This window comes from Panicum virgatum, chromosome 2K (genome assembly GCF_016808335.1).
Source record: "Panicum virgatum strain AP13 chromosome 2K, P.virgatum_v5, whole genome shotgun sequence".
NCBI classification, from domain to species: domain Eukaryota; kingdom Viridiplantae; phylum Streptophyta; class Magnoliopsida; order Poales; family Poaceae; genus Panicum; species Panicum virgatum.
In genome coordinates this window covers 41,984,110-42,005,113 of record NC_053137.1, presented here as the reverse complement: position 1 = coordinate 42,005,113, position 21,004 = coordinate 41,984,110, and the positions used below count along the sequence as shown (strand labels likewise).

Below are 21,004 nucleotides of genomic sequence, written 5' to 3'. Positions count from 1 at the left end.
GGGGTGGGTGACGCCTGCGAGAAGTTTCCCAAGATGCCTTGCCGCGGCGCCTGCATGCCCTGCCCTGGGCCCTGGCTGCTGCTTTCTACCTGTCCTCCTGCCGAATTCAGCTCAACCGACCTCCGCAGAAAAGCCAGCTTTGGGGCCCCAAAGGAGGCAAGGCGGTTTAGCCCCTGACCCCTGTGCTAAGCAAGGGGAGCAGGGGAGGCCACCAGGGAGGAAACGGACATGTGCTTGTGTTCCCTGTGACCTCGAGTTGGAACTTGCTTGGGCTCTTCTGAACCAATCTGTTCTTCTCATTTCTGTGAAGTAAAAAAGCAATTCTTTTTTTTTCTTTTATTGAGAAGTTCCAGTGATGCAATCTTAGAAGTTTCAATAATAAGAAGGGTTCAAGTGAATACTGCAAATGTTGTGCAATAATATCTTTTCGAATGATTGCATTGCCCCTCAACTTGTTTCAGACTTTCAGTTTCTCAAGGGAGTTGGGGGATGAATCTGCGTAACTGAAAACTTGGTCATGCATTTGCCGTGTGCTGGTGTGGATGGTGCCATGCTGGTGCTGCTGAACTGCCGATTGCTCGAGAGCTGGACTGCCTCTTGTCCTTCAGGTGTAACCGTGTGAGCAGGTTTATTTCAAAAAAAAAAAACCGTGTGAGCAGGCAGTCGGCAGCAGGAGGGAAGGTAGTAGTGGAGTCCCAGCAAGGGACAGGTGGGCAAGGAGGAAGCCAATCAGGGGCCGCTAACTGACACGGGCCCAAGGCTGAGCTGTGCATTGGTTCCCTGATTGGGTAGCTCTGTGGGTGGGCCCCCACTTAGCAGGTCTTATAGATAATCTTGGCCTTTTGGGATCAAGTCCCGTGATTGCAGGAGAAGAGGTCCTTTAATTTCTCAAACTCTATGATGTGTCCCTCGAAACACTGAAGAAAAGGGGCTCCGCAGATATGGATCATTGCCTCTTGCTCACATAATAGAGCTGTGGTCCCAACCTTTAGGTCTTATGGATGAAGCATAGAATATATTTATGGTTGATGGAGTATTGTGCTACTGCTATGTATTGTATGGAATTTTGAGTCGTTGATTTTTGTTTGTTTGATGGAGTGTATTATGAATTTTGGGACACTTTTATTCGATTTATCAAAACATATAAGCATACATCTTTCAAGGGGATTGTTAAAAAAAATACATCTTTCAAGGGGCGCTAGCTTCAAATGACTGTGTTTGTGTGTATTTTTTTCATCAATGAATCTAGATATTCTAGACTATTGGCTCTCATCAGAGACCATCTTCAACCTCTGTTCCTCCAACTATTAGGCAGGTGTAGACTGTAGTGCCAGTGTGTGATGGTAATATGGTATGTTGGCTTGTCATAAATGTGTCAGTGTCACGCTTTTATATCTTGCACACAAGAGTTTGTCTTTATATTAATAGACCGAAAGTTGGAACATAATCCATATTTTGGAAGTTGTGAAGACTACTTTTTCTTACCTTATGTTGAAAAGTAAACTTTGATGGAAACCCCATTTGGCTGGTAAAATGAAAAAAGGGCTAGCTACTCATGTGTGAGGCATGGTATTCTTCACTTCGAACTCCTGCCTAACCTTTTTAAATGCCAGCCGCTTGGTCCTCTTATTATCCAATTTTATTTGTTTATTCCACTTATTTGGATAAAATGTTAAGCCTCATTCTTTCCCGGTCAACCACCTGTACTACAATTCGACAAAGAAACACTAGATATTATCACATTATAGAAGGCAGCATATGCCCCAATCAATTATGGGCATTTACATAAAGCTAAGCTAACATCTATATGATGTGAAATTAAACACGATATCCATTTCATAACGGCTTAACTGGGCTAAATTATCTTGATTCTTACACATTGAAATACTAATTCTATAGCCAAAGATTTAGTGACACTAATATTCTCTGTACAAATTGCTTATGGTGATTCATGTTCCATATGAATTAAGCATTGATCCTTTGGATCAAACAACATGAATATGTCCTTCTGATAAGTGATGTCGATGTTTGTTGAGTGGCAAAAAAACATAGTTATAACTTAAACAAGCCAATGAAATTTTGAATCAATAATGAGTATCCAGCATGGCAGGCATCTACGCGGAAAAAGCATCATATATTCGCATATCACAACAAGAAATAAAACTTTACTAGTGACCTCAAATTTAAATTAAGGTAAAACTAGTTGGATCTATTACCCGCTGAAATTGTCAAAATCTACCTACTGAAATGTGAAATTATGGAATTCTTTACTTTATAGCCCAGATAAAGGAATGAAATAATACCCTGTACATATTATATTTATTGAATTTGCGACTCTGTCAAAGATAAAAAGGTGGAGGGACCCTCTAGACGTGATTGCAATAATATTCTTCGCCAAGCCTGAGTGGAGATTTAGTAATAAGCCATCTGCTAGTTATTGAATTTGGCTTGTTACTTAATCACTTGAGTGTTCACATTTGTGCTGCAAAAATGCACTACGAGTTTATTATATGGTGTGAATCACACGCTGCAAAGGCCATAATTGTTTTTCCACTATAAAGAAAAAAGCCCAAAGATGCAAAAACGAAGGGAGCGAGTGTTAGGTGAAGTGAGCCCTGCTTTCTCAACTGACAGGAGCGTGTGTGCATGCATGGTGCGCGCTGCCACTCCACGGCTGTGTTTAGATGAGAGGAAAATGGGAGAAAAAGTCACATCAGGCACTATAACACACTGTATCACTTTTCGTTTGTTTGAGATAAATATTGTCCTACCATGACCTAACTAGGTTCAAAAGATTCGTCTCGCAACGTACATCAAAACTATGCAATTAGTTTTTTTATTTAACTACATTTAGTACTCCATGTATGGGTTATTTGCTATATTTAATGTTTCGATGTGATAGGGGATGTGATGGATGTGATGAAAAGTTTAGAAATTTGGTGGGAACTAAACACACCCCACATCACGATCGAGATTCTTGAGGAGCCTTGGCACGAAAGCTGTACCAGCCGGCGGCAGGCAGGCTGGCCAAACCAACGTGACAGCGGCATCACAAATTGGCTCAAGAATATGTAATCGTGTCTCCCCGTTGTCTTTCTAGTAAAGTCGGGTGCAGTTAATTAAGGAGCCATCTTTTTGACGCATTTGTAACCTTACTTATTGCGTTGGCCTTTTAAAAAATATTTTTCTGAAGCTTGCTTTGTTCTTCTTCTTCCTTGCTTCTTCATAGTCCTTGCAGTTGGAGACTTAGCCAGTAAGAAATGGGACACGTATATTAGGTGGTGTTCATCTAATTAATGGTGCACGTGCGTTCCTCTGGATTACTCACGAGCTAAGATAAATTTGTTGGAACTAAAAGTAAGACCATGTTTGGATCCTTTAGGCCCTGTTTGTTTAGAGAGACTTATGCAAAAGTTCTAGGGACTTATGAGACTTAAAAAACAAACAGATAGGACTTTTTAGGGTCTAAAAGTCCCTTAGAGTCTAAAATAAAAAAGACTCTCAAGAGGAGCTTTTTGGGACTTTTTTTTTGGATTCCTGCCTACCCCTCCCCCGAGCCCACCTATCCCGTGACCCGCGCCCACTCCCACGCCCACCCGTGACCAGGGTTGCCCTTACCGACCGGTCTGGCCAAACCGGCGCGGTCCGGTATCGGTATACCGGACCGGTTTGGCCGGAAACCGGTAGAAACCGGTCAAATTCAAATTTGAATTCAAAAAACTCAGTTCAACCGGTTCATACCAGTTTACCGACCGGTTTGAATTCAAATCCAAATTTAAAATCGCATGTGTAACCGGTTTGGACCGGTATACCGGCCGGTTAGACTGGTTTACCGGCCGGTTAGACCGGTTTACCAAGTGGACCTTAATGGGCCGTCTCATTTTTTTCCTTTTCTTTTTTGTTTTAATTTTAAATGCCCGAAAAGTATGTTAAATGAACGAATTTTTGAGAAAATTTGACACCATTAGATTCGTCGCACCTTGAAGTATTTTTAGGAATTTTTTTGGGAATTTTTCATTTTTTTGAATTCAAATTTGAATTTTGAATTTGGGCCGGTTTGGTACCGGCCCAAACCGGACCGGTTCCCACCGGTTAGGTGAACCCTGCCCGTGACCCGCGCGGCCGCGCCCCCTGTCCTCGAATCCTCCCGTGAACCCAACTCCTCCTCCCTCCCCACCGAAACCTAGATCGCCGCCGCCGCCGCCCCCGGCCGTGCAAGGCCCCACCGGCGGCGCTAGGACCTGCTCCACCCGTTCCTGCCACTCGCGCTCCCGTGCCGTCCCGGTCGTCCCGGCCGCTCGTCCTGGCGCCGCCACCCGCTCGTCTCGGCACCGCAATCCGTCCCGGCGCCTCCACCCGCTCGTCCGCCATGGCCGACATCGAAGATGACCTTTTCTCCCAGTCGCCCAGCGACCACCGTGCGTCCGCCCTGGCCGGCGTCGACGAGGATCATTTTTCCCAGGCGCCCAGCGACCACCACGCGCCCGCCCAAGCTTCGCCAGGACTCCCCAGTGGCTTCGATCTGAACTTGCAAGCCTAGGGCTACCCCGATCTCGAAAGGTACCAACAAATACTCTGACCTGAAGAAGGATTCGACCACAGGCTCCCACCTATCCGCCCAGGCAGTAGTTCCGGTGGTCCGCGCGGCAGAGCTCCACGAGGAAGAAGCGGAGGACCGGGCCGCGGCAAAAGTTTGATCGCTGGCACGGGATCCAGCCGGCCGATACGGGGTTTCGTCCCCCTGGCTCTGCTCTTGGCGGCGCAGGCCGCGGGCGTGTAACAGTCCAAAATCTCACACAAATAAAATTTATCTGAATTCAAAATTTATTTTCAAAATCTAATTTCAAGATTGTTGAGCTCATCTTCTTTTGCATAAAGAAAATTTTCTCCCAAACTTAAATTATCTAATTTCTTTCTAACAACCATCATCAAATCATTTTTCTTTTCTCCCTGACCACCGGGCTCCGCCTGTCATCCTCCTCACTGTCCCCCTCCAGAAACCTCCTCGTACCTGGCCAGCTCGTCCCCTCGCTCGAAGCATCGCCACGCAGCTGATCGCTCTGCCGTGCTCATCCCGGTGCCTCGCTCCCTTCCGCACGGCCTAATCCTCTACTGAGGCGCCAGCAGCAGCAGCGATAAACTTCTCACTCTTCCTCTCTTACCTTTTTCTTTATGGGTGGACAAAAATATCGGAACAGCACATGAATTCTCATCTCGCTCCCTGCACACACCTCTCTCTCACACGTCTCTTTCATACTCTCTCTCTCCGTCGGTGGTGCAGCGCCCCCTCTGATTTTTTTTTTCTCCACTGAGCAAGTAGGCAAGCAGCCAGCACGCCTTGCTCCTCTCTCCGCTTTCCACGGCAAGCAGCAGCTCTCTCACTTCCTGCATGCACACATGCATGCACACAATTAATTCTCACCTCCCTCTCACTTCCTGTACACATGCATGCACACTCACGCACACATCTCTCACACGTCTTTTCACTCCCTGCACACATGCATTCACACCACAGAAGCCATTGACGGCGAGCAGCAGCAGCAGCCCCTCATCCCCTCTGCTCCACCACACCACCGAAGCTAACCGCAGCTGTATCCTCCACTTCTTCTCCTCCCAAGCCACTGCCTTCTCCTTTTTCCATCGCAAGCCAGCAGCAGCCAGCAGGCGAGCAGCATGCCGCCGTGAAACCCACCGCCCTGCTGCGCCCGTTGACGCCAGCTCACGCCGACCAAGCTTGCTCTGCTGTCTTAGGGCACCAAGGTCACCGCAGCACTGTACTCGTTGACGATCTCCGTTGACATCCAGCTGCAGCCTGCCATGGATGCCGGCAAATATCGCCGCGGCCGGAGAAATATCTCGCTAGAGCACCGGCTTAGCCTGCCTATAAAAGGAGCCGGTGAGCTCGCGGCGAGCACAAGGGAAGCAGAGCTCGAGCTCGGAACAGCCAGCGCCGAGGTCGGCATAGGAACGCCTGAGGTCCTGCCTCCGCCGTGCTGCGCCGAGCCAACGACCTTTCTTCCACCCTCCTCTGCTCGCTGCTCTGCTCTTGCGAATGCGTCATGGCCGGAGCCACCGTCACGCCAGAACGCCGTCGTAAGACCAGGCAACAGAGCACCATGCCCTGCCACTTCCCCATGCCGCAGCAACCCCACCACTCGCACCGCATCACCGACGAACTCACGCCGCACACCCCCGTACAACGCTGCTGTCGCGCCCACGCTGGTTCGCCTCGGCATCAAGGCCGGGACGCTGCCACCTAGCTGCAGGCCGCCCAAGTGGCATTCGCTCAGCCCCACCGGAGCCACGCTGCGGCCGCACGCTGACGAGCTGAGGAGCACCGTGCTCGACCCGCTCGCCGCCGCCGCACAGCACCACCTTGCCGTCCTGCTCTGCTGAAGCCGCTGCCGGGAGCAACCACGACGTCAACGGCCACGAGCACGAGGAAGCCGAGCCTGTCCTTGCAGCACGCTAACACACCGCAGCCACAGACGCAGGTCCGCCACGACCGAGCACGGAACACGTCCTGACCCGAGCCAAACAGGCACACCCGTTCCATCGTCGCCGATGTCGCGACGCGAGCTAGCTGTAGCTAGTCACCGCGAACGCGAACACACGATTGACCTTGCCAAGCCTACCTATGGTACCACGGCCGCTCTGCCCCGCGCTTTCACCGCGGGCGGGCACGTCACGAACCGACCATGCCGGGCACCATGCGCATGCATGCCGCCGGAGGCCGTCGCGCTAGCCACCGTCCTCGCATACCCCGGGCACGAGCCAAGTCGCCGCGAACCAGTCGTCGCTGGACACCGCGAGCGCAAGCCTGCACAACCAAATAATCTAAAGATACAATCTATCCAACTGTGCACGTGGCACGCTTTTGTTCGATAGAACGTTCGCCGAGCCGTTCGCCGGACGAAACGTTACCGACTCGATTGCCACGCGCCAACCTCCTGCTCAGGGTGCCCCTCGCGGTGCCATTCCCTTTCGTTGAGTATACGACACGCGCGAACCGCACTCAATTGCGCCACAGTACCCCCCTGGCGCCCTGCCGCATCCGTCGCATCGCCGCAGACTGCCGCGCATCACGCTGCCGGCCACCAGCACGCCGCTCCACGCCAACAGCTCCACGCACGAGTAGCTACAGCACCGTCAAAGACCAGCGCCCTCGCCGGCTTTTGCCCGGCCTCGTTGCAAACGCCGTCAAACACAGCGCTGCGCTCAGCCTCACATGCCCGACCGCTCCTCCACCTCCGGCTTATAAAAGGCGACGCTGAGCTCTCCTTTCCAGCCAGCACAGCTACCTCATTCCCTCGGTTCCATCAGAGCAAGGATTTGCTCGTCACTCTCTTATTCTGACAAGCTGTTCATCGTGCTCTTGGTAAGCACTGCACGCTATCTGGCCTAATTCATCTTTCTAAATTTATCTAAAATCTAACTCTAACTGCCTTTGTTAGTTTTATAATTTATAGAGTTCAGTTTATATTTATGTATGCTGTGTTTGTTTGATGTGTGACGCATAATAGTAGCCGAGAGTTCGCGAACAACGACGAGAGGAAGCATGGAGTCCGGTGCCGCGGGATAGGAAGTTTGTACTGCAAGCAGAAGCCCGAAGTACGTACCGCGAGCACGAGGACTAGTACCGTGAGCCGGAAATCGAAACGCGTACCGCAAGTTGAAATACCTGTTTGTTGAGCGAAGGCAAGTTCAATCACATCCTTTGATGCATGTTTCTGTCCTAGTTTTTATAAACACAATCCAATGGCCTGTTTTATGAAATTGCATATGTTTTGCTTGTATGAAAACACGGTTGGATAGCCACCCCTTGATTTGTGATGACCATTCCTTGACCACCTAGGTTAATGTCTGATTTTGCTTGGACGTTAATCGATATTAGAATGCTTAGGACTTTACTCATAACACTATTTATTTTATAAAGAAAATGCGTGCGTACGTGGGATGGGATAAATGTGGTGTTTTTGTAAGGAAAGTTTAGACGAGATGGATGGCATTTCTACGGATTTGCCATTTGGTGTGCTCGTGCCAATGTGGCAGGGCAAGGAAGGGAGATATCCATCTTGTCATAACTAAGGACCGAGTTGGTGTTACATCTCACCTAACTCCACTTCCGTGCAAACCACTCGACCGTTGAATGGGCAACAGCTTAGCATAAATCCCACTAGTTAATTTGATAGCCATCAGGAGAGCTGAGAGCAACGGGTGACTAAGGAGAAGGGATAAGCCCCGAGTGACTTATGCCCGGTTATACCTAAGTGAACGGTCGATGACTCCTTGGTGCATCCCGTGATGGCTAGTCAGGTTTATCTAAGGTGGGTAATGGCTTTGTTGGGATCTGCACCGACACTAAGGTGATCGAGTTGCGGTACCCCGCTTGTGGGTAAAGTTGCACACCTCTGCAGAGTTGAAACCTATTCAAATTGTCCGTGCCCACGGTACTGGGCGAGTTACGGTGTGGTCTCACAACTAGTGTTTACCATGGGATGGGTTGGCGTGAGTTGTTTTGGAAAAGTGTCCGGCAGTTGTGCCGTGTGCTACGGCGGACGAGGAGTCCGGTAGCAGTCTTAAAATTTGGATCCTGTGAGGATCAACCCTTGGTGTTATTCGATGTAAGAAAACTAGTTTTAAATAAATGCTTTCTTTCAAACGAACCCCTGCATAAAATATTGCTTACCGCAAAAGTAAACCCTAACCTTATCCTTGAATTACCCTGTGCATATTACTCTGCTTATACCCCCTCCGTGGGTGTGGTTGGACTTGCTGAGTATGTTTGTACTCACCCCACTCTTTATTTTTACAGAGGAATATCCAGACTTTGTACCTGACGACGTTGAGTAGGGGTACCGTCCTGCACCCAGCCTTGCCTGTGGATTGGGTCACCCGCAGGAGATACCGCATGGCGCAATACTCTGATGATTTTATTTTTGTTTTTAATATCGTAGCGTGTGTGTGGATTGTAATCCTAGCGATAGTGGCGCTACTCTGCTCACTACCGCGTAGAGTTGTACGGTAATGAACCATCTGATGTAATAAATGTGTCATCAGCCTCCTGGGACTGATGTTTGTAACACATTTAAGTCTTCTCTTATGAGGGGACGCTTCAGGGCGCTTCGGAGGAGGTGGCCTTGATCCTCCCATGGCCTACGCCGGTCATGTCTCCGGTGGTGGCGGCAGCGGGCGCTTCGGAGGAGCTGACCGTGGGGAGTTCATGGGCTACGGTGCTCATGTCCCAGGCGGTGGCGGCCGTGGCTTCTCCCTGCCACCCGGCGGTCCAAACTTCCTCGGTGGCAGACGCAGCCAGCCGTCGTCCTCTGCTGGCCCTGCAGTGGACATTGACGACGAAGACGAAGAAGAGATTGCGCCTGGTGGAAAGGTATGTGTTTTTTCTAGTTGATACAAGTTCAAAACTGGTATATGTGTGGATTAGTTGTGTGCAACATTTTTCTAGTTCATACAAGTATGCTTCCATTAAAGTTGTGTTGATGATATGTTAATTAGGATATGTATTAATTCACATTTTCTTTAATAGAAAACCTTTGACAAGGCTAATTGGACAGAAGCAAATACTTTAACATTATGTGAAATAGCTGTTGAAGAAATGAGAGATGGAAATTGTCCCAATGGTGTTTGGACAACTAGAGGGTACTAGAATATCAAGGACAAATACTTTGAGAGGGCATTCCGGAGACATTCAACCAAACAAATTAAAAACAGATTTGATACGTTGAAGAAATGGTATTGTGCTTGGGTGTGGCTTGGCTTTCAAACTGGATACGGTAGAGGACCTAACAACGAAATTGTTGCATCAGCTGGTTGGTGGGCAAAAAGAATCAAGGTATGCAGCCATGATGTGTCAATGAGCATTTTCAATTGTCTTATGAGAGTACTTGTGTTCAACTGTCCATTTACTATGCAGGATAACAAGCATGCCAAGAAATTTCAATTTGGCAACCCTGAGTACTTGGATCTGCTTATAGAGATGTACCAAGGTGTGGCAGTTGATGGATCCACTGCATACTTCCCTGGTGATGAAGGAGAGGAGGGTATTCAGCAGGCAGCTGGTGATAAGGATGCAGCCCCTGAGGGTTTTGTGTAGGCACCTGAGGGTTTTCAGCAGGCAGTTGGTGACGATGATTTTGATAACAGCCCCATGAGCACCAGCAGTCGCAAAAGGGGGAGTAGTTCTTGTGACAATGCAACTGCCACTAGTCCTGGCAAGAAAAGCAAGAGCCCAGTGGTCAAGTTCATGAGGGGGCTGCTGACTTCTTTCTCCATTGATAGTGGAAAGTCCTCTTAGCTCATGACTGCATTAGTAAACAAGAGAGGGAAGTCAAGAGAGAAGAGTCAAAACATCTTTGTTGAGGAGTTGACTCGGTGCCAACGGTTGGCAATAGAGTGTGGGGCACCAGAAAAGTCTGTGGAGTACTTCTGTGCAACACAACTATTTGCTGAGGCACACAATAGAGTCATGTTTATGATCATGAAAACTAAAGAGGCCAGGCTTATGTGGTTGAAGAGGTGGTGCCAGTAAAAGGACCTGATGTAGCTTAGGTCCCAATGATGTTTGCCTTATTTATGTATTTGGACTTCTTTTGATGTGTCTTGTAATGTACCTTTGCATGATTATGTGATGAACCTATTTAATTTGATCTGGCATCTACTTGAAGTTGTGTGCTGATTCAAATTTGATGATTATGTGCTGAACCTTTGCATGATTATGTGTTTGCTGATTCAAATTTGATGATTTATTTTGGATGTAGGATGATAGTGATGAGGCCAGCTCTGAGGATGACAGTGATGATGATGTGATGATGACCTTGTTGCACTGATGATGCTCCAACAATAGAAGAAGCGAAGAGCTGTTATGCTTGTTATGTTGGCCAGCATGATTGGTATGTGTTACTTGGACTCTTACTCCAATAAAGGGCCTAGAAGGGTGCCAAAAGAAACTGGAATTGAGTGGGTTATGAGGACACTAGGGAACCCAACTGATTGCTATGATATGTTTAGAATGAGTATGCCAATATTTGAGAAGTTACATAATGTGCTAGTTGAGTCTTATGGTTTGCAATCCACTAGAAGAATGTCTTCAACAGAGTCTCTGGCACTATTTTTGTGGACATTCTTGCCCCTCAATCAGTTAGGCAGCAAAGAAATAGATTTATCAGGTCTCTGGAGACATGTAATAGAAAGTTTGAGAAAGTGTTGGCATGTTTAATCAATCTAGCAAAAGATATCATTAGGCCAAAAGATCCTTAGTTCACAAATATGCACCCAAGATTGAAAAATAGAAAGTTTATGCCATTCATGGATAATTGCATAGAAGCAATAGATGGCACACATATTGAAGTTGTGGTGCCAAATGCCACTGTTGTGCAACATAGAAATAGACACAAGGAGAAGAGTCAGAATGTGATGTGCGTATGTGACTTTGATATGAGGTTCACTTTCGTCCTTGCCAGTTGGTCAGGATTGGTTCATGATATGAGGGTGTTCAATGATGCTCAGAGTAGACTTGGTCACAAGTTTCCATATCCACCACCAGAAAAATTTTATCTTGTGGACTCGAGATACCCAAACAGACCGGGTTATCTTGCACCATACAAAGGTATAGCATATCATTTCCAAGAATACCGTGATGGCATAATGCCTAGAGGAAAAAGGGAGCACTTCAATTACTATCATTCTTCACTTAGAAATGTGATAGCGAGGTCATTTGGAGTCTTGAAAAACAAGTGGAGGATTTTGTTTCACCTACCAAGTTATCCGCAACGCAAGCAAAGCAAGATTATTGTGGCATGCATGGCAGTGCATAATTTCATCAGAGAAAGTAAGATATCAGATAGAGAATTTGACTTGTGCGACCAGGATGTAAACTATGTTCCATTACATGCACAAAGTTCTAATGCCAACGCTACAGATGAAAGAGATAGCGCCGTGATGAATCAATTCCGGGATTGGGTCGCCGATGGGCTGTGGAGTTTGAAATAAATGTAATTTCAATTGTCTTTTTATCTTGTGCAAGACATGATTTGTACTAATAATTTGTACTAATATCATTTGAAATAATCTGCAAGACATGATTTCAATAAAATGTGCAAGACATGCATGCAGAGCAGCCGTGCATATGCATGCACAGCAGCCAGGGCGCAGCGCATGCATGCCAGCCGGTGTGCTGTGCATGCATGCAGCGCGGCATGGAGGGCAGTGGTTGCATGGCAGTTAGGGGTACTTTGGTATTTTTAGAGCTTCGTTTAATGACTAAAAGTCCCTCTAAGTCCCTTAACCAAACAGGGTGGGGCTAAAAGTTTAAGACTAGGGACTTTTTTAAGCTCTAGGACTTTTCCTATCCAAACAGGGTCTAATTTTAGTCCCTTAACTAAAAACTTTAGTCCCTTTCTGTTCGGAACTAGAGACTAAAGGTCATTAAATGAATTTTACAAAAGACTGCATTACCCCTAGTCTGCATGCATCTAAGAGAGGCGGAGATCAGAGGTAGGGGTGGAATTGTATGCCTCGTATATGCTTTTAGTCCCAATAAGCTCCTCCAGTAGGGACTTCTGAATTTTAACCCCAACTTGCACTTTAAGTCCCTATTAGCTCCTTCTGTTTTGTTTTTTAGGGACTAAAGTGTAGAGACTTTTGCATAAGTGATCAGTCCCTTGAACCAAACATAAGTATATATATATATATATATGAGCACTGCAACTAATGATAAATTCTTCGGAATTCTACAAAAAGGGGAAAAAGAAACATTGTTACTATTGAGCGCACCATGTAACATTTATCAAAAGGCCAATGATATGCGTCGCGTGCACATTATTGAACTTTTTTAATTGGGGAACATCGTCAGCTACAGAATTGGTACTCGGTAGCTTGCAGCCATGCAAATTATTGAATAATAATGATATGTCCGAGGGTGCATCGGAGGCGAAGCACAGGTGCCCCGCAGCTATGCAAGCACCCGAATAATGGATGAACCCTGCTCAAAAAAAAAAAAAAATGGATGAACCACGGGTCCACGGCAAGGTGCCGGCAACCATGCGCGTGTACAACATTGTACGAGAAATATATACGTGACCAACCAATCATTAATTAGAGAAACCGATGATAGGCAATAGTACTAGTGACAACAGGTTGGTACGCCGCAGTGTCAATTTGATCGAGGGTTTAGCTTAATAACTATATAATAATCCTTGGTTCATTTCATGAAACTGACTTTGCAATAACCTATAGGCGGTCTATCAATTAGCGCAGCCCCTTACTTCTGAAGCGTGGAACTGACCATCAGGTTTAATGATCAAAGTGAGAGGAGAAAACTGGAAGAAAAAAAAAACTCTGGTTAAAGACTCAGAACTAGTCAAATATGTCAATGGTCATAGACAAGCCAAAAAGATTCTCAAAGAGTTAACAAAGTTCGTACAGTTGCTTGAGATAAATTTTTGATAACACTAGATCGAGTTGCCTCAGCTAGGATGCATATAATTCTACTAGATTGAACTCTTGTTACCAGTTGTGCAACAGTATGTGGAAACTCCCCTCAGAATCAATGATGACTCCACAAAGCATATCCGTTTTCTTTTTTCTTTTTAGGGCACCACATAAACGTAACCGTTAACAACCAGCTTTGATATAAAATGATTGGCGCGTTCCTTAGATTAGTCCAAAGGTTGTACTTTATGTCAAAGGAGGCATCTCAAGATTTTGGTTGGAGAAGGTTCTAAATCCCAAACAAATCTTGCATATTAAGATCCCCTTTTTGACAATGCACTATTTATTTAATTATTTGACAACTTTAGAAACCAAATCAGGTTGCTCCCATTATATGCAATACTTAGTTATTTGAGAAACCAGATCAGGTGAAGGAACTAACTTTACCATAGAAAAAATTTCAGGAGATGTATAGGTTTGCGCACACTTACTCAGAAATATATGACACTTTAATCAGGATCTGTCAAACTTTTAAATGGGAAAAAATAGCAGTCAAAGTTGCCCCTTAAAAACCATGAAAAGCAACAAGCTATACATTTTTGACCGGAGTATATGTTTTGTTGATGAACTATATATTTTTGTTACATTCAGAAAAGTAAAGTAGAGATAAACCGAGAGATACCTGTGCCCATACTGCAGATACATACGATTTTATTTTTGAGATGCAGGTACAAATGATTAGTGTACCCACTATGCGATGCGACTCAACCTATTTTCTTTCATCTTTCATGATCTTCAAAGTCTCAGTCTTCATTACACAAGCCTCACCTCTTAATGAAAAACGTGCTCAGACACGATCGTGAAAAAAAATTACACAAGCCTCAATACAGAAGTAGTTATCTAACATGCTGTTGTTCTTCAGAGTTCAGACCCACCCGAGAAGCACAGGATAATGAAAGACAATAAAGAAATGATGCTGAAATTCACCGCAGAGAATACAAAACAGAAAATTTACAACAAAGTATCACTGATTCCAACAGAAATTAAAGAAAAAATTCACTAGAAGACAAGCTGTAGTCTGTAAGAGATGCCCGTCTGAATTTATAGCCCTAGGACATGTTGACACAAGGCAGAGTCTCCAGAGCCGCAGAGGTGATTGTGGAACCTATATGAAGGTCCAGCGCTATAACTTTACAAAACAAGTGTAAAATCCAAAATTTTATGACAAAATCCAAATGTAAATCTGGAACACAAGTACTCGTGTTGAACATACATGTTTTTTTTCTCGAACACGCAGGAGAGCTGCGTATCATTGTATTAATAGAAGAAGAGAGTCATACATAGACCCGAACACACACCCACACTCTAACATACATGTCACATGGAGTACTCCCAAATGAGTGACTGACTCTCCAGATAGGTGTTACCATCCAAACAAATAAGTGAAGGTTCAAAATTTAGGGCGTTAAAACACAGTTCCCTACCAGAAAACCTTCAATGAACACAGGCCCCTTCTGAAGAACATTGTGGGCCAAAGACAATGTATGCTTCTGATTTCAGTTACAGCTTCTAGGGCCAAAGCAGAGCATTCTGGGCTAGAACATGATCACCGCAGCAATACTCCAGCCACCTAGAACATGGCAACCGAAGCAGTACTCCAGTCACAGGACTGCATGAAAACACTCAAGCATCGATGGTGGAAGCAGATTTTGCAGCTTCTGGAGCTGTGATGGGTGAAGTACTCGTCTTGCTCTCTTTTTTCTTGTTTGTCTTCTTGGTGCCCTTCAGTTTATTGGTCATGCTATCTGCCTGAGAGACAATCTGTGAAACTGTGAAACCAGCTTCCTCAAAAATTGAAGCCCTCTCATGGACTAGGGAGCTCCTGGAGACGACATCAACACCATCATATGTCCATAATCCCAACACTGCCTCTCCTTTCAGTCCAATTCCAAACCAGCCAAGACCGGCAATGGCTATATCCTTAGAGTTTGTATCCCAACTGTTCCCAGAAACTTTGAACTGCTTCCTCACCCATTTACCGAGCTCCTTTACTCGATCCTGGCCTATGGGAGGCTGCAATTACCAGAACAACAGTGGCATTGTAGTTATGCAAGGTAATAGAGCAATATTCTAGTTCTAGGAAACAAAAACATGTAATGTTGCACCAAAAAACCTGTAGTTGTAAGCCAAAGTGTTCTTTTATCATCGTTGCTGCATTTTCTGTCTTCCCCATGTGAAGTGGGACAAGTGGTGATGCCCATACTGTAACATAGATTGATCCTACAGTTAACTCTTCAATGTCCAGGCGCACCAATCCACCAATATGTATAGACTGTCCTGTCTGTAAATGATTCAAGAACAAAGCATACTAAATATCAATCATTTGACAAGTGCAGGACTGCAGGTTAGTGAATCATCCTGAGCTACAACCCACAAAAGGTGTATCTATTGATGCTCCTTAACAACTTAAGATTAAATCAACAATGTAAAATGAAGCACATCACAATCTACTAAATGAAACATCATAAATTTAATTATTATCCATTACCCAGTCCAATTCAAAACCTGTGAATCGACAAGTTCAGTTTCACAAGAATTGCTGCACTACATTTCAGCGGATATTCATCATTTTGCAGAATCAACCAGTAGCAGCAAACTACCAAAAGGCTGTAGTTTCACAACAATTTTTTTGTCAAACTTAAGAAAATGGGCAGCAGCAGCAGCAGTCCATTGGACATACTGAGACACATCATATTAGGGAAGATAAAGAGAATAAATGCGACCTTTACTCTGTAGGTTCTGGGGCGCATCTCCCTTCTCACTTGAACCAGCTTCATCTCCTCGCTTGTCAGTCTGGATGTCAGTTGATGCCCATGGAGAAGTCCTGGTGTGTCGAACAGCTTCGCTTGAGCTCCAAGAACGCCGTCCACCTTAATCACATCAAGGGTTGTTCCAGGAACTGGTGCCTCCGTCAAGGTGGGTCGCCCGACTACGCCAGAGCACCTGGCAATCGCATTGAGCAGCGTCGACTTGCCAACGTTCCGCGCGCCGACGGCCCAGACATTCCCGCGCGGCCCGGCGAGGTCGCGCACGTGGTCGAGCAGGTCGCGGACGCCCCACCCGCGCGCGGCGCTAACCAGGTGCACCCCGGCGAGCTGCAAGTCGGCACCCGCACCGGCACGAGCGCGGGAGTGCGCCCACGCGTGCACGTCGTCGGGGGACAGAGACGGCGTCGGGAGCAGGTCGAGCTTGGTGACCACGAGCAGCGCGCGCGGGAGGTTAGCCGGCGCCCCGTGCTTCCAGTCCGCGCTGTGCGCCTCGCCGGCGGCGGCCACCAGACGCGCGACGGCCCGCGGGAAGGAGCCGTCGAAGTCCGCGGAGTCCGCTAGGAGTAGCACGAGCGACCTGGCCCCCGACGGCGACGCGAGGCGCGGGCCGACGGCTGCGACGAAATCAAAATCCGGGAGGAGGCGCTCCGCGTCGGGGTGCTTGACGCGGCCGTAGTGCCGCAGCGAGTGGCACCGCGCGCACACCAGAACCTTGCCCTCACCCTTGGCCTCCGCCGCCTCGGACGCCGCCGCGGCCGGCTCGGCGCCCCGCGAGGGCTCTAACCCCTCCCGGAGCTGACCGGATTTGAGGGAGGCGGAAATCAGGGTGTCGTCGGCGGTGATTGGCGCGAGGCGCGCGCGGTAGTCCGGGGATTTGGGGGAGGGGAGCGAGAAGAAGCCCGGTAGGGCGGGGTCCGAGGACTGCATGGTGATGCCGCATCCCGGGCAGACGGATTTGGCGCTGACGGCTGTGGGGTCAGAAGAGACCACCGCTGGAGGCTGCGATGCCGGCGGCGGCGTTGGTGGTGGTGGGGAGCAGAGGTGGCGGCGGAAGGGGATTGGGAAAGGCGTAGAGGTTTGGGCGGCGGCGGGGTGGTGAGGTGGGCGCGGTGGAGCATGGGAGGGTGCAGGGGTGGTGGGGAGGAGAAGGCGGTGGAGAGCTGGGTGTAGGCGCCGCGCGCGGGAGAGCATCTTGCCGTGCCGCCGCCGGCGCGTGATCGGCGGTGGGTGTCAGGCGGTGGACATGAGAGGACAGGGTTTTTGCTGCCTACAAGGTGTTGGACGTAATTTCGAAATGAAAGGAGGGACGGAAATCGTAATAGCCGAGCAACCGCTATTGGGCTTTGGGCCCCTAAAGTAAATTGGCCCTTTTAGACTGAGCTTTTCATTAGCTAATGAAAAGTTGTGATGTGATGATCGGGTGGCCCAGCCCAATAAGGCCTTCTACCTTATGGTGCAGTATCCACAGGATCGCAGGCCCAGGCACTGTGATGTGATGATCGGGTGGCCGGCGGTAATGTTCCAGACACTGCCAGCACGATCGCTCAGTTTTGCAGCCCACGACGGTAAAGCAGCCAATACATTAGCCCATAAGGTCCTTGAGGTGTAGCTGTTTTTCTTTTTCTCTTTCTATTCGAACGATCCGGCCATCGGGGATGGGCAGACAGGACCGATTGTACCAGACATGAGCATTGGATTTTGTTCAAACGAGGAGTCCATCTATATATTATATAAAAAAATTGGAAATAATTGAAAATCTTTCTCACATATATCGATGGGTCTGTCTTACCCCTCACGCTGGACTTACCTATTGGGGTTGAGAAAAACGATGGGTAGATCCATAAAAATCGTGAGTTGGAGAGCATTTCTGTCAAAATACTATTTCTTTTCTCGCCACACCTTCCTATACCCACATATCGTACTTGGTACCTACGCATATTGCCTTTGTCTCTGCGAATATTAGGAGTCACCTGGACAACTGGTAGCCAAACTATCACACAAGGCTCAATAACTATTTTTGTTCTAGAACAATTTTTTCCGAACAATTTTTTTGTATTACTGGAATAATTAAAAAAATTATTCTAAAATAAAATAAAAAATTTTAAAATAAATTTGACTGTATTATATACGTGGACCGATTTATTAGACTAATTTATGATTAAAATATAAAATATAGGGTGAGAAGGGCTAGTGTGACAGGTGTGCTGCGGTCACACGGTGACCCAGCAGCGCCCTTCTGTCTCCCGATCGAGTCTCTCGTTCGATCGTCTTCCTCCTGCAAAGGCCGGCGTTGCCTGCTCCTGATGAATTCAGACGCCACCAGATTGTGTGCAACCCCACCACGATGTCCAAGAATCTTATGGTCCTATCGATCTCAACCAGACACCAGCCATGCGCACGTGTAGCAGTGCTGCACGCTTGGCGGCGGCGCGGCACGTCGTCAGCCTTGGGCGGTGCGCGGCGATGACATTGGCAGTGGACGCAGCTGCCGCAATTTTCTCGCAATGCGCCAGCAATCAGAGGCCCAAACTCACACCGAGGTAAACTACAAAATTACTCTTCTAGGTACAAGATTTTGTAGATCAATCGAGCATAGGTAATTGATCAGTTTCTGCTTTCATCCATGCTGTTCTTATGGTGATACCTCTGTTGATATTTTTCTGTGTATAAATATCACTTTTTCAATTGTTCTGAGATATTACTGTACAAAGATTGTTTCATATTTTTGTACTCGGTACCCACATTGCATGCTAAGATACGTACGAATTAGAAACTTATTGTACATGTGCTCGTAACCACCTCAAATAATGCTAACATGTCCTTATATAGAAGGGAAAAGTCCTATTTTCACCTTCGAACTATTGTAAAAGTTTGATTTTTAACTTTCAACTACGAAATCGGACAACATAAGCCATCTAACTATCAAAACCGGACAAATTTGGCCCTTGGGTGGTTTTGAAGGTGGTTTTGTATTTTTTAAAATAATTAAATAAATCTAATTATATCTAAAAAATCAAAACTAATTCACTTTAAATCAGAAAAATATGAAACTAGTACCAAATTTTTTCTAAAAATGTAACCTATCTATTATTACTCCATTTGAATCTTAGTTGTTAAAAATAATAGGCATAACTGCAAGTAACCAAATTATGAATATAAAAAAATTAGATTTGAATAGCTCACAAGTCATGTGACAATAGATAGGTTACATTTTTAGAAAACTTTTGATACCCATTTCATAATTTTTTGACCTAAAAAATAATTACTTATAAATTTTTTAGTGTAAAATTGAATATTTTTAATTCTCACAAAATGGAAAATCACCTTTAAAACCACTCCAGGTACCAATTTTGCCTGGTTTTGACAGTTGGATGGCCTATGTTGTCCGATTTCGTAGTTGAAGGTTGAAAATCGGACTTTTGCGATAGTTCGAGGGTGTAAAGCATACTTTTCCCTATATAAAAAAGACAGTTCTCACGTGAAGAACCATAAGTCCTAGCTGGGGTATCCAAACTAAATTATGCGCGTGTCGCACGTGTGTCTATGCTAGTAGTAGAAAAAAATCTATAATTTTCAAACTAAGTGCCTAAACAAATTTTGATTGCACCCTTGTATTCTAATGACCGGATCTTCAAAACAAAACTACATTTAACTATATATGGATGAACTTTTCTAATTATTTTAAAGTTAGAACCATTTTATCGTAAATTCAAAATAATTGTTGTAACTTCATAATAAAATTATGAGTAAAATGTACTAGAGGTCCATCAACGTGTAAGAGGATGTCGCTTAGATTCATCAACTTCGAAATTGCATTTCTAGGTTATCTATAAATTTATAATTTATGTCACTTAGGTCACAAACTCTAAAAGCATATTTCTAGGTCCATAAACTTATAATTTATGTCACCTGGATCCATGCACCTCCACCTAGCCTTCATGCACTGATATCACAACAACAAGAATCCACATGGTGCCCACACGTTGCTAGAGTTTTGCCATATGAGTGAAATTTGAGGCTCGATTTCGAATCAAGTGCTTAGCGAAAGAGGGGAGAGAGAGAGGATGGATGAAAGACTTATTTGAAGTTATTCATAACCTTGCAATATGGTCCTCCTCTCCATCCATATGTCCTCCGTGGTGCATGCAGATGGTGAAATATGGTGGCGCTAGGTGTTGTGGCGAAAAGTCTCATGACGATCCATCCATATGTCCCCCATGGTGCATGCGGGTGGCGAAATATGGTGGCGCTAGGTGTTGTGGCGAAAAGTCTCATAACGATATTAGACTTAGGTCAACCTAGAGTGATTCTCGATGAGGGTTTGAAAGACATCCATGAACACCCATATCGGGGTGACCATTGTGCACGCGTCTATGGCCACACCACTGGTTATGGATGAAGTTTCATGGACCTAAAATTGTACTTTCAAAGTTTATGGATCTAAGTAACAGAAATTACAAGTTGATGACATAAAATTAAACTTTTGAAGTTTGTGAACCTTTAATTTTTATTGGGCAACGGATGTCATGGCAGTGGTGGCCTTCCGACGAATGAGGAAAAAAAAAGAGAGAAAAATGATCAATGGAAAAATAGCTCACGTTACATCTTTGTGGGCCGCCGCAAGAGCAAGTATTAGGTCTGTGCGATAGCTTTGCATCGTACCAGCGCGCGACAAATAATAGATTTGTCCGTGTCCGGTGGGTGGTATGGTATCGTGACGCCGAAGGAAT

The 21,004-nt window shown here is 46.1% G+C and overlaps 1 protein-coding gene and 1 pseudogene across 2 annotated transcripts; one reads left to right on the top strand and one right to left on the bottom strand.

Annotated features, from left to right (window-relative positions):
* Window positions 1–9,151: 9,151 nt before the first annotated feature.
* Window positions 9,152–10,546, top strand: LOC120695315 (annotated as a pseudogene).
* Window positions 10,547–14,409: 3,863 nt separating this feature from the next.
* LOC120677746 (GTP-binding protein BRASSINAZOLE INSENSITIVE PALE GREEN 2, chloroplastic-like) lies at window positions 14,410–17,559 on the bottom strand. 2 transcript variants are annotated; one of them, XR_005676438.1, is made up of 4 exons: window positions 16,230–17,543; window positions 15,620–15,787; window positions 14,823–15,519; window positions 14,410–14,721 (listed from the first exon to the last, which is right to left on the bottom strand). XR_005676438.1 is itself a non-coding variant. In XM_039958931.1 (3 exons), exons 1-3 carry the CDS (start codon window positions 17,463–17,465, stop codon window positions 15,130–15,132), a joined length of 1,794 nt encoding a protein of 597 aa, XP_039814865.1. In that variant the 5' UTR covers window positions 17,466–17,559; the 3' UTR covers window positions 14,723–15,129. The 2 variants fall into 2 exon arrangements, 1 of the variants encoding a protein (XP_039814865.1); XM_039958931.1 differs by lacking the exon at window positions 14,410–14,721 and having other exon boundaries at window positions 14,723–15,519; window positions 16,230–17,559.
* Between the last annotated feature and the right edge of the window lie 3,445 nt (window positions 17,560–21,004).

Coding starts and splice junctions, on each gene's coding strand:
- LOC120677746 (XM_039958931.1), bottom strand. CDS start 17,465: ATGCTCTCCCGCGCGCGGCGCCTACACCCAGCTCTCCACCGCCTTCTC. Junction 15,788..16,229: donor CCAGAACCTACAGAGTAAAG/GTCGCATTTATT, acceptor AATCATTTACAG/ACAGGACAGTCTATACATAT. Junction 15,520..15,619: donor ACTTTGGCTTACAACTACAG/GTTTTTTGGTGC, acceptor TGGTAATTGCAG/CCTCCCATAGGCCAGGATCG.